Source organism: Herpailurus yagouaroundi, unplaced genomic scaffold (assembly GCF_014898765.1).
Source record: "Herpailurus yagouaroundi ecotype Mexico unplaced genomic scaffold, PumYag 254, whole genome shotgun sequence".
Classification (NCBI taxonomy): domain Eukaryota; kingdom Metazoa; phylum Chordata; class Mammalia; order Carnivora; family Felidae; genus Herpailurus; species Herpailurus yagouaroundi.
In genome coordinates, this window is record NW_024412471.1 from 1474311 (window position 1) to 1500651 (window position 26341).

The 26341-nt window shown below is 51.4% G+C and overlaps 1 protein-coding gene across 4 annotated transcripts; it reads left to right on the top strand.

Annotated features, from left to right (window-relative positions):
• The first annotated feature begins 181 nt into the window (after positions 1-181).
• On the top strand, positions 182-26104 carry PI4KB (phosphatidylinositol 4-kinase beta). 4 transcript variants are annotated; one of them, XM_040461301.1, is made up of 13 exons: positions 182-494; positions 8128-9064; positions 13614-13658; positions 16057-16284; positions 17299-17526; positions 19174-19283; positions 19834-19938; positions 20154-20277; positions 20938-21203; positions 23760-23892; positions 24146-24266; positions 24953-25015; positions 25320-26104. In XM_040461301.1, the coding sequence occupies exons 2-13, from the start codon at positions 8156-8158 to the stop codon at positions 25499-25501; spliced, it is 2514 nt and encodes an 837-aa protein (XP_040317235.1). In that variant the 5' UTR covers positions 182-494; positions 8128-8155; the 3' UTR covers positions 25502-26104. The 4 variants fall into 4 exon arrangements, with proteins under 4 accessions (XP_040317235.1, XP_040317237.1, XP_040317236.1 ...); XM_040461303.1 differs by lacking the exon at positions 24953-25015; XM_040461302.1 differs by lacking the exon at positions 13614-13658.
• The last annotated feature ends 237 nt before the right edge of the window (positions 26105-26341 follow it).

The window sequence follows — 26341 nt, forward strand, 5'->3', positions numbered from 1 at the left end:
CCCCTCCTCCCACCCGTAGGCTCCTCCCTTCGTCTTCTCCCTCTCCTGCTTTCAAAGGCCTCTTCCCCGCCCCCTTTTCTATTTCTGAACAGGCATGTTGCAGGCAGCTCAGCCGACTCCTTAGATTGCTATGGGATTGGTAGGGTCCTGAGCATCGAAGAAGCAGGAAGGCACATCCCACGAAGAGCTGCTGGGACTCACGAGAAGACTCGAGCCCTTCTGGGATTTTATTATCTGTCTGTTATTTTTGGTCTTGCTTTTGTGGAGGGAGGGAGAGGAGGCTGTGCGGCTCGGTCGAACTTGAGGCAGCGCGAAGGCCCCCTCAGGCGGCGCCGAGGGCAGCCCCGAAGCCGGGGCCTGGCTCAGCCGCCGCGGCCGCTGTCAGGGAAGCGCAGGCGGCCAATGGAACCCGGGAGCGGCCGCTGCTGCTGAGGCGGCGGTGTCGGCAGCCCGACCCCGACCGCCCGCACCCCCTCTGCGGGGTTCTCCCGGAGGTAAGCGACTCCTACCCCGAGAGTCCCCCTGGCCCTTGTGAGTGGGGGTGGGGGGGCCCTCTCCCACCCTGTCCCGCACAGCCTCTCCCCGCCCCCACACCTGGGTTCAACTACAAAACTGACGTCCTGGTGGCAGCTGCACCCCGAGTATCTTCTCCACTCTTTTCCCTCAAGCCTAGGGTCCTCTTATGCTTTTTTGGCTTCCTCTTCTGTTTAGCTCCTCCCTCTGCCCCGGGGACCCCCCCCCCCCCGGTCCCTGTTGCCTCTGTCCCGAATTATTTTCTATTAAATCATGAACCCTTTCCACATCAGGACACCTCTTGTAATGCCCACCCTTGTTTGCCCTTCCTCGTCATCTGTGTTCCCGCCCCAAACCTTTCCCACAGCCACCGCCTTCATCCCCTTTCCTATTTTGCCCCTTTTCTCCGATGTGTTCGTGCAGCCCCAGCACTGGGTTCCACTTCCCCGTGGCCCTCTTCCTCTGTTTCTGATTCCATTACCTCACTGCCACCCACCCAGCTCCTGGCTTTCAAGAATTGTCTCTTCCTCTCTCCTTAAGGAATCTCAGGCCCTCATCGGCATTCCCAAAGTACCATTTGCATTGTACTTTGACCTTAATTCTTACCCTTCTTCTCTAGAGTGCTTTATGAGCCCTGTAACTTTCTTTAGCTTCCCTTTCATCCCTCCTCAAACCCCCCAACCTCTGGAGGTTTGTTCCTATAGAAGAGAAAAGATCTGACAGTGCCCCTTTCCATTCGGGATTTCCAACTTTGACACCTTCTGCCTCGAATTTCAAGGATTTTTCTGATCCTTGTGACACTTGATTTTGTTTTCCATGTGGTCTTCATGTGCTCTCTGTCACATTCTTCATCTTTACATACCACTTATTTCAGGATCAGCTAAACCTTGAACTGAGATAAAATGTGTTGGGAGGAGGGGGAGCCTCAGCTGTCTCACTCAGGCTTTTCTGGACAGAAGGGTGTTTCTGAAGGATGGAGCAAGTTTTGAAGAAGTCCCTATCAGATTACACTTTGTTGACTACTCAGGATCAGCCACTAGGAGGGATGAACAGGCCTGCATGGAGACTGAATGAGGTTGTGAGAAATTTTGTTTTGGATTACTTAATTTTAGGCTTGTCTTTTTTTTTTTTTTTTTTTTTTAAAATTTTTTTTTTTAACGTTTATTTATTTTTGGGACAGAGAGAGACAGAGCATGAACGGGGGAGGGGCAGAGAGAGAGGGAGACACAGAATCGGAAACAGGCTCCAGGCTCTGAGCCATCAGCCCAGAGCCCGACGCGGGGCTCGAACTCACGGACTGCGAGATCGTGACCTGGCTGAAGTCGGACGCTTAACCGACTGCGCCACCCAGGCGCCCCTAGGCTTGTCTTTAAGGCATCACAGAGTAGAGTGTCTTCCCACCCCTGTCCAGATCCAGGAATCAGTTTACTGTCTGTGGCTTACTGGAATAGTTTTGGTTGATTCTATAAGAGCTTAGGCCTGGGGTGGGGTTGGGAGGTAACTGGGAAAAGGAACATGAGACATTAGAAAAAGGTTGTACATTCGGAATCAGGATTCCTGGGTTCAGCATATGACTTCCTCACTTGACCTCTAGAGTGATCTTTTGGGGAGAATGGCCCACTCTGTGGGCATTGGTGTGTAATAGGCTATTTGTAGGATGTGGGTTAGGGGAAAATTAGACTTTGTTTGTTTACAGAACATTATGGGTTTCTCAGACAAAAGGCACTTATTAGTAGTGGCTTAGCTGACCTGAGACTTTTCCTTCATTGTGGTCTCTCTGTTGGGTCTTTCTAGTTGCCAGCTGTGGTGATAAGTCCGTTTGAAAGACAAGCTCCAGGCCTGCCTCCTCTGTTTGCCTTGCTTTTTTGCCCCACTGCATGAAATTACTGACCACCTCTGCTGTTCCTCATGGACTTGGTCCATAATCCAAATTTTATAGGTGGGAAGTATGTTTGTGGGAAAGCCCTTGGAGGGAGATGGCTGGAGAAGAACTTGGAAACGTGCTCCCTGTGTCCATGTCTCCCGGCCTATGACAGTGAAAGGGCTGGTGAAGTTCCATTCATCTTCCGACTCTAGGCTGTCTGAAAGTAATCATGCTTCCTCCTCCCCCTTCTTCCTGGTCTCCCTCCTTGCTCCTGAGCCAGAGCACAGCCTCCTCATCTCCCCTTTTAGGAGGACTGTCACTCTTTTCAAATACTCCCAAAGAGAAATCCTGTTTCCCCTAGCTTCCCTGCTTCATTCTCAGAGCTGGGTCCACGCCTCATGAGAACATGTTTGCCAAACGCCATCCAAAGCAGCAGATTGAAATTCTTTGATTTGGGGAAGAAGTTTGGGTAGAACCTTTCAGCAATTGGCAGGAGACAAGACAGGGCCTAGTCCAAGCACATTTGGGGCTTGCAACAGGGAGTAACAGTTCAGAGAGAGGTGAGTGCACAGGTTACTTTCTTTGCCATCTGTCTCTTTCAGCAGGGGCTCCCAGAGCTGGCTTGGACTGTCTGGCTGGAATCTGCCTACACCAGCTCCCATGGCCCTGCACAGAGACTTCTCAGCCTGATTCAATATTGACTTAACTACCCTGCCCTCCCTACCCTCCTGCTGCCCACTGCCCTCCCTACCCTCCTGCTGGTAGCTTGAGAATGCCCTCTTCCCTGATACCAACTCCCCACTGGGGCCTTGGGGAAGCACTTACCTGGTTCCTGCTAGGGCCTGAGCCTGCTTGACTGTTCAGCCCGGAGTTTCTAGAGGGGAAAAATAGTACTCAGTCTCTACCTTATCCATTGAGGTCAAGGGGGAAAGATGAGCAGAGACCTTCTTCAAGGAAGGTTTGAGTTAGACTTTAAGATATAAGAAGAAACTTCTCAACAGCACAACAGGCAGCCTAGGGTGATGTGGAGTCTCTTTGGAAGAGCAACCTCTTTTTAAAAATTACTATCAAAGGTGGGGCGCCTGGCTGGCTCAGCTGGTGGAACACACCTCTTGACCTCGTGCTTGTAAGTTCAAGCCCCACGTTGGGTATAGAGATTACTTAAAATTATAAAATCTTAGGGGCGCCTGAGTGGCTCAGTTGATTAAGCGTCTGACTCTTAATTTTGGCTCAGCTCATGATCTCATGGTTTGTGGGATCAAGGCCTGCACTAACAGTGTGGAGCCTGCTTGGGATTCTTTCTCTCTGCCCCTCCCCCCACACTCATGAGCTCCCTCTCTAAATAAACATTTAAATAAATATGTAAATAAATAAATGTTTGAAAAATTATTATCAAAGGCAAACATATACTGGGTAACAAATCCAGTGGCACTTTTATGATGAGATCAACAGTTCCTTTCCATTCATCCCTACTCCTATTCCTTTAATGTCTTCATTATCACAATATTTGTTTCTGAAGGTTAGCACTGTAGCATTGGATAAAATGCTTGTGCCTCTATTTCTTGATTTATTAATTGTAACAAAAGAGGATTGAACTTTAGAGGATTTGCACTTCTCGTTTATATAATTGTCACTTTTATTTATTAGAAGCCTGTGTAACTATAAATAACATATGTGACCCTCCCTTTCTTTTCCATGAACTTGTAAAGGTCTCTACTTTTTTAATGTTTTATTTATTTTTGAGAGAGAGTACGGGCAAGGGAGGGACAGAGAGGTGGGGGGGGGGGGACACAATACGAAGCAGGCTTCAGGCTCTGAGCTGTTAGCACAGAGCCTGACGCAGGGTTCAAGCCCACGAACCGCGAGATCATGACCTGAGCTGAAGTTGGATGCTTAACCGACTGAGCCCCCCAGGCGCCCCTGTAACAGTCCCTTTCAGCTACTCACCTTGTAGGATTAAGATAGTGGCTTCACTACCTTTTTTTCTAACTCACATGATCCATCTCAAAGGGAGGGAAATTGAGCTTGCCAACCTGCTTGGAAATTCAGATGTTCTCTTAAGACTATTCTTTGAAAATACAGGAACGTGTAAAAACATGAGGTTTGGTTTGAACCAATCCATATTTATCTATTCCCCCAAGAAGGGAATGGTGGTTAAGTGGGTGAGAGGATTGATTTGGGGCTTTTTACCTCCTATCCTAGCAGAGGCCAATCCAGGAAGGCCTTTAATGGAGACCAGTACAGGGGTGGAAGGTTGTTGCTTGGAATCTTTTGAGAAGTGGGAAACCAGGTTAAACATCCCCTCCCCCTAGAGGTTTTGCAGACATTTACTTAAATCCTAGGTCACATAGAACACATGCATGTATAGCTTTTCTGTCTGCCCCTGCTGCGCTCTGCCCTGAACGGTCGCCTGATGCTCAGATGAGGATTCCCTACATTGCCCAGACAGTAAGCTGTGGAGCCCAGTCAGTTTTTAACACCCCCCACTCCCATCGCAGTGCCTAGAAGCCAGCTGCTAGACTGCGGCAGGGGAGGCATTTTCAGTCCCCTTTATCTAATTGGAAGGACAGTTTAGATTCCCAGTGTGAAATGTGGGGCTCAGTTGTTTGAACATCTTTGAGAGCATAGGGGCCATTTGATACTAAAGATTTGGATTTTGTTCTCTTTTTGCTTATTCTCTCTCTCTCTTTTGAGAGAGAGAGAGCATGCAAGTGAGAGGGGAAGAGGGAGAGAGAACCTTAAGAGGCCATTCTCAGCATGGAGTCTGACTCAGCGCTCGATCCCATGACCCTGGGATCGTGACCTGAGCTGAAATCAAGTCAGATGCTCAGCAGACTGAATCACCCAGGCACCCCTCTTTTTTCTAATTCTCTTACAAGGGGAAGGGTGATGAATACAGGACCTGTTTCTTCGTTTCTTCTTTAGCTTTCTAGTCCTTTCCCTTTCTTTAGAATAGTTACTTACCAAAGCTATATTGTCTTTGCTTTTGAAAAGGAATGAATTGATGTTGAAGACCATATCAAGATTTAGGTTTTAGAAAATCCTTTTCCTGTTTCTTATTGTCTAAATTGGCAACTCAACACCTCCTTCCCCCCATGACTTGCTTCAGATGCAGGCAATCCCTGAGGCTCAAAGAGGCCAGGGAGGTCCACCTCCAGTTTGGTAGTTTCTAGTGGCAAAGCCTCCTACATAGGAGAAGAATCCAGTTTTCCTGCACCTCATGACACTGTCTGGTTCCCTAGGGAATAAAGACTGCTAGATGGGGGATCTGTTCAGTGAGGAGTCCCCTGAGTACTGTGATGTGGGATTCCTGGCTAAGCCCTGGGATTAAAAAAAATAATAATGGCAGGCTTACCTCCCTTGCTGGTGCCAGTAACAATCCCAATTGTGATCAATGTGGGCAGGCATCTGCTGCAGATCCTGGTGAGGTCTGTGGTGCTAAATGTGGGAGATTGTCTGAACTTCACATCTCTCAGAAGTTTTGAAAAGTGGATTTTAGGAGCTTTTGGTGACTTGGAAGTCTCTGGAATACAGGGAAGGGGAAAGATGTGCCACGCATAGACAGATTGAGGAAACAAAGTTAGTTGCATAAAACAGTTGAAGCTGTCACGTGAGTTTTTCAGCAGACCTAAAAGGTAGTGGTCTCAGTTGAGTTAGAATGACCCTCTGCTCAGAGAACCCTGCAAAGGTGTGGCAAGGGGAGATGAAACTTCCTTATGACTCCTGTGTCACCTAAAGTTGTGAGTAGGGACAGATACACCTAGGCAGCCATGCTGGTTCTGCTGTTCAGAGGATGCTGCCCAATTTTAGGAGAGATAATGAACAAGTTGCCAAATTTTTACTGATTCCGAGCTCAAGCTGCATCGGAGAAATTAAATTCAGGGATGGGAACTTCTTGTTTGACAGAGTTGGGAGAAAGATAAACCGAAGAAGCCTTTTTTGGTGATCTCTGAGAACAGAAGAGTTCCTCATCTGTCTTCCAGCAAAACTTCAGTGGGGACTGCTGGGAGGCAGGGAGCTGGGCTATAATAGTATTGGCAGAGCAGAATAGCTTTGACTTTTAATGTTTTAGAGGTTCAAGAAGAGGCCCTGGGAGGGTGGCAGTGGAAAATGGGGCTTCTCAGTGTGATCAGAGAATTTGTATCTTGAGCCTCTTTTCACCTACCCAAAGTCCTATGTCCCCAGATTCACAAGCATCCAAGGTGATGTCACTAATAGTTGGAAATTACCTGCATTCCAGCTCTACAGTAGATTCTGCCTTCCTCTTGCTCATGCTCTTGAGTTTATCTTAGATTCACTCTGTGTTTTCATGAAGAGGCCTCTGAGCCCATTGCTTACTACCGTCAGACTCTGGAGCTGGGTTGAGCTGACATTAACAATGTGCCTCTCCCAGTCCCCGTTTTGAAATTTCCTTCAGTTGTGTACTAACTCTTCTGATGTGGATTTGGTGAGGCTCTGAAGAACCGTTCTAGGAGAGCAGTGGCTTTTGTCACTCCAGAGAGGGCTTCTTGGTGATGTGATTCCTGTTCCTCCCTGTAGTTTGCATGTTATAGACCCATGAGCTCTGGCCCGAGTTCTTTTTTTTCTCTCAGCCCTTCCAGTTCTTGAAGTGTGTGTGTGATAATGGGGAAAGTAGTGTCGGGGTAGGAGAGAGTTGTCATAAATGTTTTGGAGGATTCTCAGACAACGAGTGTAACTCAAGTTCACTTTCCTTACAAACAGTATATGCGTGCGCACACACACACTTGCATGCGTGTACACTGTTTACTAGCCTGTTAGGTGATTGGGAGTCACCTAATATTTATTGACTGCTAATGTGTGCCAGGGACTGTGCTAGATCCTTCTACACACTTGAAGTTATTCCACACAGTAACAATGAGAAATAGATGTTTTTCCCATTTTCCAGTTGAGGAAACTGAAACTCAGAAAATAGATGGTTTGCATAAGATTACACATTTCATAATGGCAGAGCCAGGATCTTGAATCCCATCCCAGCCTATTTGACTCCAAGTTCAGGAGTCTTTCCACTTTACTTCAGCTACCACAGCACTAGAGAAAGAGAGAATGGTGTCATGAAATCAGACAAGCAGAGAAATGACACACTTCTGCAGAGTTGATGATGGTTGTTTTAGAGCTGTTTTCTTCTAAGTGAAGCCTGGATATTATTTGCTGGCCCTATTCCTTGGAACTTTGAGTCTAAAGAGAAGGTAAAGTATCTGTGATTAGAAAAATATATGAAGACTTTGATACTAAATAAAGATGAGATGCTTAGGACCTGTGTATGGAGTGTTATATGAGTAAGGAAATAACAGATTAAAGAAGAAAAGAAAAAGGTTATGGGCAGGCATGTCAGGGAAGACCCAGAAAGAGCACAAAGATAGAAAAACATTTGAAGAGTTAGAGACAAGGGAGTAAGACGAGAATTGCTTCCCAGTCTATCTGCAGAATGTATACACCTATACAAACATAACATGTAAAGCAACATTTTGCAAATACAAGGTAGGAACAGAGGCTAAGCCAAGTAGCTAAGTGTAGAAGGAAGGAAGAGTAATGTGATCAGCCATAGAGGTAGGAAGGGGAGGCTCCATGGGAGATGGCTTGTCGTCTGATTTTGAAGAAGTCCAGGAAGACAAAAAGAGGAGGGGCCTGGGTAGGTTTCATGGTGGGCAAAGGAAGACCCAAGGATGCCACCACTAACTGGTGTGTATGTGTCTCCCTTTCTGTTCCTTTCTCTCTCCTTCCTCCTCCAGCTTGGAAGCTCTAAGTCTGGCTGTGGCCATGGGAGACATGGTGGTGGAACCTGCCCCTCTGAAGCCAATTTCTGAGCCCACTCCTGGCCCACCAGGGAATAACGGGGGCTCCTTGCTAGGCGTCATCACGGAGGGGGTTGGGGAACTATCGGTGATTGACCGCGAGGTGGCTCAGAAGGCCTGCCAGGAGGTGCTGGAGCAAGTCAAGCTTTTGCGTGGAGGCGTGGCCGTCTCTAGCACAGGCACCCCACTGGAGCTGGTCAATGGAGATATTTTGGACAGTGCGATCCGTTGCCTGGATGATCCACCTTCCCAGATAAGGGAGGAAGAAGATGAAATGGGGGCCACTGTGGCCTCAGGCACAGCCAAGGGAGCAAGGAAGCGGCGGCAGAACAACTCAGCCAGACAATCCTGGCTCCTGAGGCTGTTTGAGTCCAAACTGTTCGACATCTCCATGGCCATTTCCTACCTGTACAACTCCAAGGAGCCTGGAGTACAAGCCTACATTGGCAACCGGCTCTTCTGCTTTCGCAATGAGGATGTGGATTTCTATCTGCCTCAGTTGCTTAACATGTACATCCACATGGATGAGGATGTGGGTGATGCCATCAAGCCCTACATCGTCCACCGTTGCCGCCAGAGCATTAACTTTTCCCTCCAGTGCGCCCTGCTGCTTGGTGCCTACTCTTCAGACATGCACATTTCCACTCAGCGACACTCCCGTGGGACCAAGCTCCGGAAGCTGATCCTCTCAGATGAGCTGAAGCCAGCTCACCGGAAGAGGGAGCTGCCCTCTCTGAGCCCAGCACCTGACATGGGGCTATCTCCCTCTAAAAGGACTCACCAGCGCTCTAAGTCTGATGCCACCGCCAGCATAAGCCTCAGCAGCAACCTGAAACGAACAGCCAGCAACCCCAAAGTGGAGAATGAGGATGAGGTAAAATGCCTGGAAGGGGCAGTGGGGCAAGGTGGCATGGAGACAGGATGTCTGACATACAGTTCCTCTGTCCTTTTCTCTCCTTCCCTCTGTTTCATTTCACTGATAAAAGCATGGGATGTCAGAGTGGAAAAAGACCTTAGGATTCATGTATTCCAACTGCCTCATTTTACAAAGGAAGAACTCAGAGACCCAGAGAGATAAAGTGACCTCCCTCAGGTCATATAGCTAATAGCAAGACTGACACTCCTGACTCTGCCCGGGTGTTTTTACTCAACTTCCCTGCCTTTCCATTAACTGTTTACTGAGAACTGTGGCAGAGACCCCTCCCACCCTGACTTGATAGATACCTGGGGATCTACCAGAACCTCTCAGAGCAGCAGCCATAGGGGAGGAAAAGGGATGGTGTGTGTGCTGGAGGGAAGGCGTGTTAAATACAGCCTTAGCTTCATTCTCCTGGTCCCTCCTCCTCATAATCCCTCTGCCCCACTCCCAGTGATCCTGCTTTTTGTCGACTTAAGAGTAAGGTTTATTCCCTGTCACTGAGGCATCTGCAGAATGCCCTTGTGCCTGCCTTTCCTCCAGAGAAGGGATGTCTTGCTGGGATCTTTCACTTTGCATTTGGGAGAAGCACAAAGGGAAGAGGGAAGCAGTCTTGGTGTGAAGTAAATCTTGGGCATGCCCAGAGGCTTGTCAGAGACTTGAAGGCTGGAAAGAGGAGAAGGCTGCAGGAACAGCTGGGGGTGTCCAGTTTAGGACCCAGAGCAGGGAGGAGATAAGCACATCAGTAGGTTATGCCCAACTGCCATCCCATGTCTGGACAGATAGCTTGGGAAGTTGCCAGGGGACAACCAAGTGTCAGTGACCTGGTGTCCCAGCCAGACAATGGTGCTCCAGTACCCCCTTCTGACTCACCACCATCCCGGCTCTCATCCTGGCTGCCAGCCCAGCCTACGAAAGAAGGGAGAAAAGAACAAGGAATTTGCACTTGTTGGAAAATGCATATAGCCATGGTGCTGGCATGTGCCCCTGTGGGGCACATAACCCACCCACGGTTTTGATACAATGAGACTTCTTTCAGCTTCTTTGAATCAGAGTGACTAAGGAAGGGAGAAAGCAGGAGGGACAGAGACTACAGAGCCTGCTTTCTGGAATTTTGGGATTTTGTTACGATAGTTTAATAATCGTGAAGCCAACAGAGCTAACATTTATTGAGCATCTATTATGTGCCAAGCATCGTGCCAGGTACTTTACGTTTCATCCTCACAAAGTCCCAAGAGATGGGGATTATTTTACCATTGGGGAGACAGGTTTAGAGAGGCGAGGTGATTTGCCCAGGGCTGCTCAGCCAGGCCTCAGTTCACAGCTGGTACTCCTCCATCATTCAGCCAGGCCATCTTGCTTACTTCTCAGCATCCGTTTTCCTAGGCCCTCAGCTGTCAGAGTCCACCTGGGGAAGAATGGCCTAGGCCTTAGCCATCTAGGTTTCCACAGTTCCGTGCACAGGCAGAAGAGCTCAACTGTTCTCAGAACCAAAATGGACCATTTCCTTTTCTGGTTGAGCTTGGCAGGGAAGTTCAGAATCATGAAGGGAGGTTGTTACAGAACAAGAAGAATCATTTCGATCTGGTGGGACTACGGTCATGAAGGGTTTGGGAGCTCCTCCTCTTGGGCTCAGGCCCGTAGCAATGTGTGTGTGAGCAGCTAGAAGTGAGCCCCTTGGTGCCTCCTGTCAGGCGTGGCTTTTCTCTGTGTGCATTTGATGGTCCTCATCTTAGGGTCAGAAAAGCTGAGGCCTCAGGGCTACTCTGTGCTGGTCCTTGATCTCTCTTCCTTGGTTCTAACTCCTTCCCAAGATGCAATCACGAATGACTCTGAGACCTAGGTATTCTGTTAAATCCTCTGGGATGGCTTCTCTGGCTGCCATTCTTTCCAACCTGGCACCTTATCGTGGGTCACTAGATCCAGGAAAGGAAGGAGATACCCCATCCCTAGGCATTCCTGGGTTATCTGATGCTGGCAGAATGAGATACCTGAACCCACTGTGCGTTCTTAGGAAACGTGAGAGCAGGAGTGAGAGAATAAACATGAATATCTCTACGGGTCCAAGCACTGGCGTCTGGCACAGAGGTCTCTCCAAACCCCCTTTGTCAATTTGAGGATACATCTGTCAAGGCCCAATACCAAGGGAATGGGTTTGCCTCCTCCTCCTCCTCCCCTGTTATGCAGCATTCATTCACTCAACAAATGAGGTTGTACAGTGTGCAGAGTGTCCAGTGCCAGGAGGCAGTGGGGGCTGGAGGATAAAGTACGGCCTGTCCCTCCAGGAACTTGGAATGTTGAGACCCCATTATCCGAGAGACCATTTAGTGTGGGACTCCCGATTTTGTTTCATGAAACTTCACTGAATTCATCAGTTCTAACAGTTTTTTGGTGGAGGTCGTGACTCTCTTGAAAAGCTGTCTCCTGCGTATAAGGAGGAAGTCACCAGCTTACTAAACAAAGCACAAAATTACCTAAAGAGAAGCTCTGGAGAGTAAAGTGAGGCCGCACAAGAGGCGGCCCTGGGGCTGCTGGTCTAGCTGTCCCCCTGCCCAGAGTCTCCCTGCAGTCTTCCCCTCCCCAGATGTCCCACAGGGTTCTGTTTTCCTCTAATGATGGGTCTTTTCCACTCTGGACCACAGCAGCCAAGGGCTCTAGCGCGGATTTCTCCCACCCCTCACCATTTCAGCCCCTAGGACGCACCGCTTCAAAGCAGTTTTTGTCAGCCTAACCAGAGGACTCTGCTCAGGTGGTTTTCCTTCCCGTTTGTAACCAAAATGCTGGACATTCTGACCTAGAGTAGGGGCCCAGGGAGCAGAGATGATTTAGGTACCACCCCCACTCCACACCCCGTCCCCACACAATGACAGTCCTAGTAGATGAGCTTTGTCTTTTCAGGACTGCAACCTTTGTACAGAGAAATCTGCTGCGTGTCACACTGGAAACCCCGGTGGGCCTTCCAGCCTGATGCGGTGTGATGTCAGCTTCTTGGCCTCAGCTTTTGTCCTGGAGCTGACTCAGTATGAGTGACTCAAGCCTACAGAGTAGGACAGATATACCTCCCTTCCCCCAGGGCTGTTAATGAGTCAGACAGGGCCTGTCTGTGGAAGACTCAGCTGGAGCGTTGCTCACTGAGCCAATATCCTGCCTGCTGTTTCTTCCCCAGCCAGCTCATAGGTAGAAATTGAGCCACTAAGTCAGAACAGACTCTGGCATCCTCCTCACTGCCTCAGCTCTCCCTCCCACCTCTGCCTACCTACCCAAGGCAGAGGAGTTGTTGCCTTGGGAGAGTGTTTGGCTTGCCTTTTCCCTCAAAGTGCCCTTCTCCCCAGATCCTTCAAGGAATGATCTGCCTGTAGGACCTCCAGCTAGAAGAGAATGTAAACCATGGAATGGAATTAAGTAGATGCTTGACATCCTGATTGCAAAGTAGAAGCTCAGTGACCACTGCCCTCCTGCCCTGGGACCTCCCAGGGCTTTGTCTCCTAAGGCCAGGCCCCTGCCCTCCTGCAGGTTGGTGCACAGGTATTGCCCCTTTGTCCCTGCCCTGGGAGACCTTGGCGGACAGAACTCAGGATGGGTCTGTGCGTGAGCTGCAACAGAGCCGCTGGAGGAGAGTTTGACCACTAGCCCTTTCCCCTGATTTGCTCTAGACACCAGTAAGACACAGGGTGAGATTTAGACAAATCCCCTCACCTGGGACCTGGATGGCTGCTACCCAGCTGCTCAGCTTTCTCAGGTGGATGCAGCTAGGGCCAGCTCCCCAACTTGGGTCCAAGAATTGTAATTTATTGAGTGGGGCATGAAATAACCTGATAGGAAGCCTGCGGAGGTTTGGTAGATAGAGTCATCCCCTCCTTTATGCCCAGCAGCATCTAGCCCTGAGGTGTCATGCTCATGGCTCTGGAGTGTCCCTTGTCACCTGCTTCAGTGTTGGGACTGGTCTTCCCAGGGTGATAATGAGGCTGATTGGAGAGGAGACACCCTTGACACTGAAAATTTAGCTTTTCTCCTTCCTCCTTGCTGTTTCCAAGAAGCTGGAGGAATGCGGGCTTTCCAGTATGGGGGCCACACAGCTTGTTACATTCAGTCCCTTTGTGGTGGTTTCCACAGAGAAGACTCTGGGTGGGAGCGCATGAGTGGACTGAGTGGACTAAGAGAAAGCAGGCAGCTTGCCAGGGCAGTTACCGCCCTGAGGCACCCAGATGTTAGAGGGAGAGCTGGGTTCAGGCAAGGAGAGAAGGGCAGAAAGTGAAAAGCACAGGCCCTCTGTCTCTTCAACCCTTCTTTTACGAAGGTCTGAGCTAGCAGCCTTCCAGTGTCTCCCACAAGTGTCAAGAATTGGGGCAAGTGGTGTTTCTGGGTTGACTTTCTCCTGTTAAAGCAGCAAGGTAGAGATCACAAGAGAAGCTGTTATGATCCAGGTTGGAGCTAAATTCTTTGCCTTTGTCTCTCTCCCCTCCCTCCCTGCCCCTCCTCCTCCCTTTGCCCTCTGGCCCTTTCCCAGGAGCTCTCCTCCAGCACCGAGAGTATTGATAATTCATTCAGTTCCGTAAGTGGGGCCAGGCTGGGACTGGGTGGCAGGCTCCCCCTGTGGCCGCATTTCCTCTCCGTCCCCAGGTCTTCTGAGTCCCCAGGCCAAGGCTGGAGTTAAAAGGTGCCTTTTTTTCCTGGGAGAACCGCCCCTCCCACCCGGCCTCCCCAGCCTGGAGGAATCCCCCGTCCTTTGCCTCTAGTACCCTGAGTCCAGGTGGGGCCTTCTCCCAGATGCACCTGGGATGCAACATGACTCAGCCCCTGTTCCTGGGTCTCTAGAGAAAACAGCTGGGAGAGAGGTAGAATTTACCCCTGGATTCACGCCAAGAACTGTTTGGCAGAAACCCCCAGAATCCTGTTTCCCCCACCCAGAACCCTTTCCCTATGGCTTCTGCCATCAGACCATCAAATATTTATTCAGCCCTTCTAAATGCTAGCCCCTGTGCTGGGGGAGCAGACTCCAAAAGCAAACAGGATTTGGCCTGAAGGAAAGTTTTACCTCCCCACAGCTGGTTTTCTTTTTTAGCTTCAACCACCTTTCTTCCAGGTCTGAGTTCTTCCCTTTCCCAGCTCACTGCCAGGAGGTTCCTTAATCTGCATTCTCCTTTCTTGTTCCCTCTGGACTAACCCCGTGACCCTCTGATCCCACAGGGTCTTGGACCTTGTTGTTGGGCAGAGACGTGAGAGGAAATGCTGGACCCTCTGGGAGTTTGGATGATTTTTTTACATTTTCTTTTTGATTTATCTACCCAGTCAATTTTCTCCGTTCTGTGCTGATTTCCTTTCAATCATGATTCCTATCTCCTCCCATGTGGCAGAGCCTCTTTCGAGGCCTGGGGTCACATCTCCAACATACTCAAGGAATGTAGGGGCCCCCGACCCAAATGCTGATTGGAGGATGGGAAGGAATTCTGCCTTTTCTAATCTAAGATGACTCTGAATTGGTTGGGGTGGAGAGTCCTTGGAACAGTGACCATTTGCCACCTGAGTGGATGGATTAGGGGATCAGGATGAATGAAGGAGTGAGTCTCCAAATTTCCTCGTCCTTTCTTTTGCTTTCTCCATGGGCCCCTGTGATATTTCCAGGGGCCACAGAAGCCCAGTTCTGCTCTCTTCCTGTCTTTATCTCTTTTCAACCCTGTTTCCCAGAGCAACCCTGATTGATTCTCATACCCTGTTTCATTATTGTGTGGAGCCCTGAGCCAGCCCCTCTGTGGGGCAGAGGCTGAGAGATGAGCTGTTCCTTTGAACCCTGGCCCTTTGCACATGCAGAGATGGGCCTGGTACTGCCCAGCTTTCAAAAGAAGCTCTTCTTTGCAGTGTAAGGGAGTGAGGGTAGAAATTCTCAATTCTCAGGAAACTAAACAGGACCCACAGAGAGGGAGAAAAAGGCCTGGTGAGTGAAATACTGTTTCTACCAGAAGAGGAGATACTGTTCTTACATAGCTGAGGGGAGCTGGGATGGGGCTGCTGGTTGGCTACCTTGATAAAGTGCCCTTATGATAGAAGGACTTGGACTGGGAAAAGAGCCCTTCTTTGTGTCCATCTTTCCTCCTACTCCCACCTCCCTCCCCAGGCAGACTTTGCCCTTTCTGAGAATGACGAAGTACCCAGCCTGCAGAGCCAGGCCCACAGCAGGGAGCAATAAGGGGACGCTAGTCCCTGAGAAGGGGGAAGAGGACCTAAGGAAGAACCACTGAAAGAGACAGGCCTTCAGGGCCCTTGGCAAGGGCTGAAAGGAGCTATTGCTTTCTTCACCCACCTCCCTGCACCTCCCTCCCTCCATCTCCTTTTTCTGTCCCCATAGATTGTTCCTTCATTAATGCAAAGTCTACTCCCATCTCCTCCTCATCCCCTGCATGTGCAATGACCCCTTGTAAGAGACCGTGGGGTGGACCAGGGGGATGCCATGGAAGGTAACAGAAATCATTTGAATGGTGTAAGTCCTCCTTCTTTGCAAGGGGACATAGTGACTCAGAGCTCCCCTCCCCAGCCGTGTGGGCTCTGGCAGAGCCCTGCAGCAGAGACTCAGCCCAAGAACCTTGAGCCGAGGGAAGCATGTCAGGTGTAATCAGCTCTTCTCTCCGTCCGCTCCACCCATCTTGAAACCTTGGGACAGTTCCTAAGGAACTCAGGGCCAAGAGAAGAGGGGTGCCTCCCAGTGACCCACATTCATGCCCTCCTCCCACCCAAGAATCAGCCTGTGGAGGAGTGGGCTGGCTTTTCTACATACTCCCAGCTCAGGTTGTCTGGGGTGGAGTGGTGGGATCTGCTACCAGTGCTGAAAGGTAGCTCTTTCCCTAGGGTTCAGACATGGGGATCCCTGGCCTGCACGGCCAGGAGTGACTGAGTGGGTGGCCCACTTTTTTCTATGGTCTCTTCACTGTCTTTTACTTCACCCCAACCCCCTGTAGCCCGTCAGACTGGCTCCTGAGCGAGAATTTATCAAGTCCCTGATGGCAATTGGCAAGCGGCTGGCCACACTCCCCACCAAAGAGCAGAAAACACAGCGGCTGATCTCAGAGCTCTCCCTGCTCAACCATAAGCTCCCTGCTCGAGTCTGGCTGCCCACTGCTGGCTTTGACCACCACGTGGTCCGAGTGCCCCACACCCAGGCTGTTGTCCTCAACTCCAAGGACAAGGTAGGTGGACTCTGGCCCAAACCCATCCCTACATTTGACTCGTCTCCCATGGTTGTCCAGGTTTGTGTATATGCCCAGATATGCTGCACCAACATCCTGGACTCCTTCACGGTTCATGTGCGCCTGTCAATCTTGACTTCACCTCAGTGCTGTTGTGATCCTGGGGCCATCTTGTCCCCCTTCTTGGGCCTTTTTTCTGGTCCCAGAGAGGCCTAATCTTTCTAGTCCTCCTCTTCCCATGGTCAGGAGAGAGTTGCTCTCCAACCTCCTTCCAGCCCATCTTTAACTCTTAGGCTTTCCAGGCACAGTGACAGTGGGAGTAGAGAAATCTCTTGTTTCTAAGACCTTCTCTCATCAGAGTGGGCAGGGAGGAGAGAGAAGGATGCCAGACACACGTTGGAGAGAATTAGCTGAACTTGTGTGCTGATTGGAGCGAGTACTAAGGTTCGGCTTTTTCGGAAGAAGTATTGAGGATTAGAACCCTGCTTGGAACAGCACCCAGCTTTTCCCCAGTCTCTTTGTCTATCTTTAGGACAAACCCCCAGAGGCTTCCAGGCCTCTTTGATGGTGATAATCAATAGTTTTGCCTAAGTGCATCATCTGTACAAGTGGGAGCTCAGCTGAAACATTCATTCATTCATTCATTTATTTATTTTTAAAAATTTTATTTTGAAGTAATCTCTACACCCAACATGGAGCTCAAACCCCCAACCCTAAGATCCAAGAGTCACATGCTCTTCCAACTGAGCCAGCAGGCGCCCCTCAGCTAAAACATTAAAAAAAAAAAAAACCAAAACCTGTGCATGCTCTCACGCAAATTCTTGAAATGCGTGTTCGCAGGACAAGTTCCTGCCCTGAATGTCGTGTTCACAGTGTCAAGGGACTGACAGGCAAGGGTTGGAGCTAGGAGAGGGCAGCTAGAAGCACAGTGTTAGCAGAAGGGAGATTTGGCAGACGACGGTGGAGCTAAGTGGCAAATACTGGTCTCACACCCACTGCACCCCACCCTGCCAGGCTCCCTACCTGATCTATGTGGAAGTCCTCGAATGTGAAAACTTTGACACCACCAACGTCCCCGCCCGGATACCTGAGAACCGAATTCGGAGCACACGGTCCGTGGAGAACCTGCCCGAATGCGGTATCACCCATGAGCAGCGGGCAGGCAGCTTCAGCACTGTGCCCAACTATGACAACGATGACGAGGCCTGGTCGGTGGATGACATCGGCGAGCTGCAGGTGGAGGTGAGGGAGCTCCCAGGAGGTGGTACTGGGGCCCAGCACCCGTTCTCCAGGAGCTTTCGTTATATTTGAGACAGGACCACACACCCTGAGAGGCAGGCTGAGGCAAGTGCCCATACGAATGAGCTAGGTAGTAACGGGGATGAGGGGAAAGGCTCTGGACAGAGCTAGTCTGGAATATTCAGGTGGAGCTCGTTTTCCTGCTGAAGGAATTTAGGTTAAATATAAGGACGAATTCCTAAGCCCAAGGGAGTGAGGGAAACTTAGAGTATTTATTGAACATTTGCTATATAAAGCTGTCTTATGGAAGCAGAGAATGATAAGTCATACATTCATTCATTCAAGAAATATTTATGGGCCTTCTTTGTGCCAACCTTGAGTGCTGTGTGCTAGTGAGCACAATGGCCCCTGCCTGCAAGGAGTTATGACCTGAAAAGACAGATGACAAGACCAGTCAGCAGGTAGCTGTAGTCCGGCGAGACTCCAGTTGTGCTGTAGAGGGCAGGGCGTTAACGGGAGCACCTGAGGGTAGAGGTAGGACTTACTACAGACTTGGGCCTGGGCACACCTCAGATGATTTCCTAAGGAAGTAATAGGTCAATGGGGGCCTGAAGATGGGTAGGAATTTACTGGACGGAGCACTCCTGGCAGAGGGAGTAGCAAATGTGCAAAGGCTGGAGGACAAGAGAGCTCGGCCCGGTTGAGGAACTGAAGGACATTGTGTGTGACTGTGATGTGTGGTGTGGGTGAGAAGTGGTGAAGAAGGAGGCTGGAGAGGTTGGCATGGGCCCGGTTGTAGGAAGGATCCTATCAACCATGGAAAGAAACTTGGACTCTCGTGCGGAGCCAGAGCCACATTTTATGGAGGACTGTGACACAACCACATTTCATTTTGTGAAGACAGACTCTCTGTCCTTGAGCTTACAGTCCAATTAGGGAGACTGGACACAGACATCTAAGGGGAAAATTTTTGTTTAGGATATACAACAGGGCAGTGTGCAGTAAGTGCCGAGTGGAGTTGAGGAGAAGGGATCCACTGCGAAGGAAGGAGAAGGGAAGGACCTTGCTGTGGACCCTGGGGTCTGGTAGAATAATTTGTATTTGAGAGAGATGGGGAAATAAGACTGAATGGCTGAGACTGAAGAAATGGTCAGAGGCGACTAGTCGGGAGAGGCTCTGTTCTCTCCTAAGGGAGAATGAGGCCGAAGCTGTGGACAACACCTAGTAGAAGGCCCGAAGTCCAGCTTTCTGTGGCCGTTGTGGTGGGGCTGTGCAAACTTGAGCACACTTGGGGTCTTCTGAGAACTTGTTAAAAGTTCAGACTTCCAGATCCCATTCCCAGTAATTCTACTTCAGACTGATGGCAGGAAATAGGAGTCTGTGTTTTAGCAGCGTTCCAGGCAATTCTGATGCAGGTAGAGTCCACGCCTGGAGAAACGCTGCTGTAAGGCCTGTGTGAGTGCCTAGGCATTTGGGGTCCAGGTGGCGAGGATGGCATGGAACCAGGGCAGTCTTTTTGGAACAGCATCCATAAGGTGGTGGGGTGATTGTGACACAGAGGCAGCAAGCAGGCAGAGTGGCTGGAGGAGTAGATGACAGAAGCGAGGCCTGTGCTTGGCACTTCTGACTTGTGGTCCCCTCCTCTCTCAGCTCCCTGAAGTGCACACCAACAGCTGTGATAACATCTCCCAGTTCTCTGTGGACAGCATCACCAGCCAGGAGAGCAAGGAGCCTGTGTTTATAGCAGCAGGGGACATCCGGTATGGCCAGGCCACCACCCTGCCCCTTGTTCTTCCTCCCTCTCAGGCACTGCCTGTCTCTGTCCCCTTCCTGTGTGTCAGCCTGTCTTTCCCTCTTCTCTCTCCTTACTCTATCCTTGTCCTGAGACCACAAAACTTGAGGCAGTGAAGGTGCAGGTTGAGAAATTATTGGGCTACCGCAGAAGGACGTTACATTTTAAGAGGACTCCAAAGGGGTGAAAGCACCAGAGGAAGGAATTAGAACAGCGTTTCTCGGACCCAGTCTGAGGACTACACGTGTCAGAATCAAGGGAGAGGGGAGGAGAGCTTGCTGGAAACACAGATGCCAGAGCCACACCTGATCTGACTCAGAGTCTCGGTGGAGGAATGGGGCCTGGTAACCTGCATTGCAACGTGATTAGAAACCACCAGGTTAGCAACACTCTCAGCCCAGGTTTCTAGCTCTGTGTGCCCGGAGTCAAGGAAAGAGTACAGGAAATTCCGGCATTGACAGGGACGTGAGGCTCTGGGGTGTCTCCTCCAAGCAAATGATATAGTTTCTTCCTGCTAGACGGCGGCTCTCGGAGCAGCTGGCTCATACCCCCACAGCCTTCAGACGAGACCCAGAAGACCCTTCTGCAGTTGCTCTCAAAGAGCCCTGGCAGGAGAAAGTAAGGTGAGTCAGGTGGGAGTGATCTCTAGGCCCTCCCAGAGCTTGCAGGTGACCCGGGACTCACCGTACCCCCTGTCTTGTCCATCAGCCTCTCCCAAACCATCAGGCTCCCAGGCTTCTGAGTCCTTGCCTTGTGGGGAGTTTGATCTGGACTTCGGGCAGAAGCAATGTCTGTCCTCTCCTGGCATCACCTTTTGCTTTTGCCTCTTTCTTCACAGGCGGATCAGAGAAGGCTCCCCCTATGGCCACCTCCCCAATTGGCGGCTCCTGTCAGTCATTGTCAAGTGTGGGGATGATCTTCGGCAGGAGCTCCTGGCCTTCCAGGTGTTGAAGCAATTGCAGGTAAGAAGGGGCAGGGGGGACAAAGGTGAAGAGCCAGCTGAGGTGAGCGTGCAGGTTGTCCCACGGGGCGCTTGCTGGGGCCCAGCTTTCTGCCCCGGGGCTAACTTGGATGCAGACACAACTTGAGCCGGTGCTCCTTCCCCAGTGCACTTCCCCAGGAAGTACAACCATGGGAACAGCTCCACAATGACCCCTCGTGGCCTTTTCGTGGCCCGTGTCTCCTGTGATCCCTGAACTTTGGGGGCTGGGTTTGTCCTTTAGTCTCCGAACTGGCCTGTGGCAGGTGGTTTGCAGTGTGCTGTCGATCCCCTGAACCTTTGAATTGGTCGCCTGCAAGCAGCTTCGCCTATTTCATCCAGTTCTTTCTGAAAATATTGTCATTTTCTAGGGAGGGCTTTTCTGCACCTAAATCCTTTCTTTGCCTTTTTGGGGCTTTCTATCTATCCGATGCTTTTCTCACATACCTCCCTGTGTATTGTCGGGCCCTGGACTTCTTTCAAACCTCCCTGGTCCTCAGTGGGATCAGTGGGTTTTTTACTCACTTGATGATCCAGAATCCAAAACCATGGGGACTGTCTAAGGTTGAGGTCAGAGGGGGATTTTAACCTCCTCCCCCAGTTTGGAAAGATGATAGTCGCATGCCTCTGTGTCTCCTCACAGTCCATTTGGGAACAGGAGCGAGTGCCCCTGTGGATCAAGCCATACAAGATCCTTGTGATTTCGGCCGACAGCGGCATGATTGAACCAGTGGTCAACGCTGTGTCCATTCACCAGGTGAAGAAGCAGTCACAGCTCTCCTTGCTCGATTACTTCCTGCAGGAGCATGGCAGTTATACCACTGAGGCATTCCTCAGTGCCCAGCGCAATTTTGTGCAAAGTTGTGCTGGCTACTGCTTGGTCTGCTACCTGCTACAAGTGAAGGACAGGTGGGTGAACTCCTCATCCTAACCTCGGCCCTTCATGCGTGTTCTCACTCTTCCCCGCCTCCTGTTGCCTAGATGTCAAAGTGGAACGAACAGCACAGTTGAAGCAGCGACATGTTTGCGGGCGGGTTCAGCAGGGAGGCAGACTGACAAGTACTAGGATACAGAGGCGGAGACCTGAAGGACCTAGGGGAGGAGCAAGGGATTGAGCAGGCAGTGTCTTGAAGGATGAGGAGGACGAGGCTAGAGGGCACTGTGGGGCAGGGACTCTCCAGGAGAGGGACCAGCCCAGTGTGCTGAAAGCCGGGGCCACGCTGCCTGGCAGAGGGAGCAGGAGGCACCGCAGGTAAGCCGAGGCCAGGTCGGAGGGCCTCCCTTGTGAGGCCCAGGAACCTCAGTCTGCAGGCGCAGGAGTGACAGGGTCCAGTCTGTGTTCAGTGACCGTTTGGTGATCGCCCCTGTGGCTCTGAGGGTGAGGCTGGACTCATCCGGGTCTTCAGCAACAAAGCAAGAGGTACTGAGGCCCGGCCTGAGGGTGGTGGCGACGGTGACCGAGAGCAGGAGACAAGATGCATGTGAGGGACATGGTGGACACAAAGTTTTACCTCCCAGCCCCATACTCCCTTTCTTGTTCCAACACATGACTTCCAAAGCTTTTAAGTGTCTGTTGTTTCCCCCAGAGTGGTCATTTCTTTCAATATCACATTGAACTTTGTGAGGTCCGACTTCACGTATAGGTGAACAACGTGTTGTACAGAGATAGTTACCCCTAAGAAAGTCTGTCTTAGAGAGTCTGTCTCCGGACAGTGAGTGACTCAAGGTCAGCACCCTGAATGTTCCTGTGAATTGCACCTCTCACTAGATAGAGGGCAGCCTCCTGGAAAGACAGGTGTGCAGTGGCCTGAGCTCCTAGGGCTCCCGGTAACATGGCAGTGTGTGAAGATCTGACTAACGGGATGTTTAACAGAAATCTCACATCCGTTAAGTACCTGTCATGGCCTGGCATTCTCGTATTAAAAGCCAACGAAAACCTTGTGAGGCAGGCGCTTCCCCCAAGGGAAATGAGGGTCCAGGAGCTTTCAGGACCTCTGCCTATTCTACCCAGCCAGCCCTACAAAGGAACCCAGCAGAGACTCTGCATGCACAGGCCAACGGGAAATGTGATTATTTGTAAGGATTTTGGTTGCAAGCTTTAGACTATCCCTGAAGAAGTAGGATTTTGAACCCAAGGCCCAGAGAGCCTGGAGCTGAGCCCCGGATTAAGTGGGGGTGGCAGCGGGCAGGTGCTAGTCAGGCCTTTGAGCTTTCCTGTAGGAAACTAGTGTGTTTGGAAGAGTAGAGATCATCCTTTAAAGAGGGTGAGGGGTCAGGCAGCTGATAAGCCTTGTAAAATAAAGAGCAGATGTCATCAATCTGTGAATGGATCAGCCACTAGAGAGAAGTGGTGACAGTGAACCATGTAGAATCAGGTGTAAGATCTCAACTGCTGCGGAGAGCCCCGGACCACCTTGCAGCGGAGTGGATTCCAGCATTTGAGAGAAGCCTCCCCTCCATAGCCATGGGGCCGTGGGCATGAAAGTCCCTTCTCTTGGAGCCTCTGTTTCCTCACCTGTACAATGAAAGTTTGGACTAGGACATCTAAAACCCTTCTCACTCCCAAGACTGCCTTTATTGCTAAATTTGTAATGCTTTCCCCAAGGGGGAAGGACTGAGGTGGGACTGGCTCCCCCTCTCTCCCCTTTTTTAGCCAGTCACACCAGACCTAGAGAAGGGGGCTCCAGACTAGGAGCTCTTAGCCTGCCAAAGCCTCTGTTGACACTGAGAGAGAGGGTCAGTTAGGTTGAATGGGCCGGGCTCACATGCTTGGCATGCTAACTGTTCCTCCTTCTGCTGGCCATTTTGGGGGGATCACGGAGATCTGGGATTTCTCTCCCTCTAACTCTTCTTCCTGCAGCTAGCTTGTAATAATTGTCTCCGGAGATTTTTTTCTTTTAACGTTAGTGATCTTACCATGTAGTTAGAATCTCCTGCTCAGAGCCCCACGCTATTTTACTCGTACACTCTGCTCAGCCTGTGCTCTTATAGTGGGGCTCTGCTCTGCAAGGGGCTGACAGGAATTACCATGAAAATACAGGTAAAGTATGTTCTGACTAGAGGCCTCCCACTGAGCAGAGGGCTTGGCCTCTGAGACAGCTGGCTGGAGCTAGAGACCTTTCCTTGCCTCCAGGTGCTCTATTTGGGATCAGTTTGGGTGCCAGAAGCATGATTTTTGGAAAATGGGGATATTCTTAAACTGTTTTCAGTTGTTAATGCAATTTCAAAAATAATCATAATACAATTTCAGATTCCACGGCCTTTGATAGCAGTTTACTTTTCTGATTTCCCTTCTTTCCGCTGTTAGCTTTAGGTCCTAGGAGGTTGGGCCCAGAGTTCTAAGCAGCAACAAACGTGGCAGGAGGTGCCCCTGCCTGGTATCACGTGGCCAGTGTGTTGCATCTTGAGGCTCCCACCTCAGTCAGACTTACTACTGCCTCTTTCTCTCCTCTGCCCCCTCCTCAGACACAATGGAAACATCCTTTTGGATGCAGAAGGCCACATCATCCACATCGACTTTGGCTTCATCCTGTCCAGCTCACCCCGAAACCTGGGCTTTGAGACGTCAGCCTTTAAGCTGACCACAGAGTTTGTGGACGTGAGTCAGGAAGGAGAGGTGCCTCACTGTGTCCTTTCTCTGTCTTGGGAGAGGGAGCTATGGGCTCCCCCCAAATTAGGGACAAATAACAGAAATGGCAGCAAGTCAGGGTGAGGCTGGATGTCCTGGGAGGCTTCCTGCCTGATAAGAGAGCGGGGAAGTCATGGAGTTTGGCGTGTCTGCCCCGACGGAGGGGGTCCTGGCTGGCTTATAGGACACTGAGCCCTGTGCACACACAAGTGTCCCTTCACAGGTGATGGGGGGCCTGGATGGCGACATGTTCAACTACTACAAGATGCTGATGCTGCAGGGGCTGATTGCTGCTCGAAAGCACATGGACAAAGTGGTACAGATCGTCGAGATCATGCAGCAAGGTGGGCTGGGAAGAGGCCATGTGTTTGGGGACAGGGCAGTGCCCATAGTGCCTCAGGGTTCCCACTCATATTGGGGCCCTGGAGCATGGAACTTCCAAAAAGTGGATTCCACCTCAAGACGGGGGCGGGGGGGGGGGGTGGGGCGCGGTACTCCCAGAGGGTTTCCAGCTCCCATTATCTAGTGCCATTCTTCCTTTGGGACATTCCTCCTGATTCCTGATAGAGCTGGAGGGGAGGTGGGAGGGTATGCGGGGGGGTGGTGCACAGGCCACAGAAACCACCCTCTAGGCACACTCAGGGAAAGAACAGTGTCCCTCCCTGTCTCCTGTCCCTTGTCTGCCTGAGCTTGTTTCCTTCCATGTCTCTGGCTCTTCTCTTTGCCACCCCATGTGTTTCTGGTCACCACTTCCCCCCCCTGCTGGCCCTTGACCACACACTGCCCTGTCCCTAGGCCCCTTCCCTGTCCCAACACTGCCCTCTCCTGCTGAGCTGGAAGTATTCCCTTGGCTCTCCTCTTGATCCGCTCCCACGGAGCCATCTCCTGGCCACCTCACCCTCCTGTCCCAGATCCCTCCTCTCCCAGCTCTTCTGGGCCCTGTCTCCCATCTCCCTTCTCAAGGCTGCAGTGCACACTGGGCTAAGCTGCCAGTGTCCTCCTCCTCCCCGCCCCTGCCCCCACCCCACAGGTTGTCGCCGTTGCTCAGGAGCGTCCCCGTCTGGCCCCGTGATGACGGTGGCCCAGATCATCTGTGAGTGTCAGACGTAGCATAGGCATTGGCCTGCGACCAGATAAGTGCCCAGCTCAGGGCCCGTTCCCCAGACCCTCTCCCCAGCCTTCCCTCTGGGTCCCGCCCTTGGCGAGATGGTGCTGGTCCTCTCCCCTTCTGCCCTCATGCAGCACCTGGAGGGCCTGAGGAGTGTGGGGTGCAGATGGGCTCAAGACGGAACTCCCCTTCCCAGGCAGAACTGTGTCTGCAGCCAGGGAAGGTGCTGAAGTGGGAGGGGAGGGCCTCGGCAGACAGCCCATGACCCGCGCCCTCGCCACTCCCCCAGGCTCTCAGCTGCCTTGCTTCCACGGCTCCAGCACCATCCGCAACCTGAAAGAGCGCTTCCACATGAGCATGACCGAGGAGCAGCTTCAGCTGCTGGTGGAGCAGATGGTGGATGGCAGCATGCGGTCCATCACCACCAAGCTCTACGATGGCTTCCAGTACCTCACCAATGGCATCATGTGAACCGGGCCGGCAGGGGTGGGGGACCCTCGTGGGAGGAAGCCCCGCCTGCCCATGGGAAATGGAAGGCAAGAAATACAGAGGATCATGTGGTAACTGTAGAGCTTGCTGGGAGTGGGAGTGCCAGCAGCGGCAGGGCCCAGACCTGCCAGGACCTCCCCTCCCGACAAACTGCAGGAAACTGCAGGACTCGATGCCCTCCCCCTCTGGAGGAGAGGCGACCGATGGGAGGGACACTGGGGCCTTTCTGCTCCTCACCAGGGTCCACAAGGTTCTTCCCTTAGGCCATCCTTGCTGTGTTCTGGGCCCCAGGAAGGGGGGAGGGTGGGGACAGTAGGTTCTTGGTACTTAGGACTCCTGTGGTTGCCCTTTGGCTGTGCTGCTGCCTGCCTCTGTCCCCTCCTAGCGGCTGGCTCTGACGTAGGGTCCTGCACGTGTGGTGGTTCCCAGTCCCGGGGTCAAGGGCGGGAAGGACTGGGACCCCTCCTGTGGATGAGGGGATCAGCCTAGCCACAGGGGATTCCTTGGCCTGATCCCTCCCCCACATCCGGGGAAAGAACTCTCAACTTTTTAATTTTTGTTTGAAATAAAGTCCTTAGTTAGCCATCTGTGTCATTACTGGGTTGTGTTTTTTTCAGGGGTTGGGGGGGAGGGGGATAGGTGAGGAAGTGTTGAGCAGATGCCTCAGTGTCCCTGATGCAGAAGGCACCACACAGAGCCAGGTGGAAGAGGACTGCTCCTTCCCTGCCTTGGCTCAATCAGTGCCTCCTTGTCCCTGGAAGGGCCTCCCCGGTTTTGACTCTCACCAGCTCCCTGTCAAGTCCCCAGTGTCTAGGTCACATA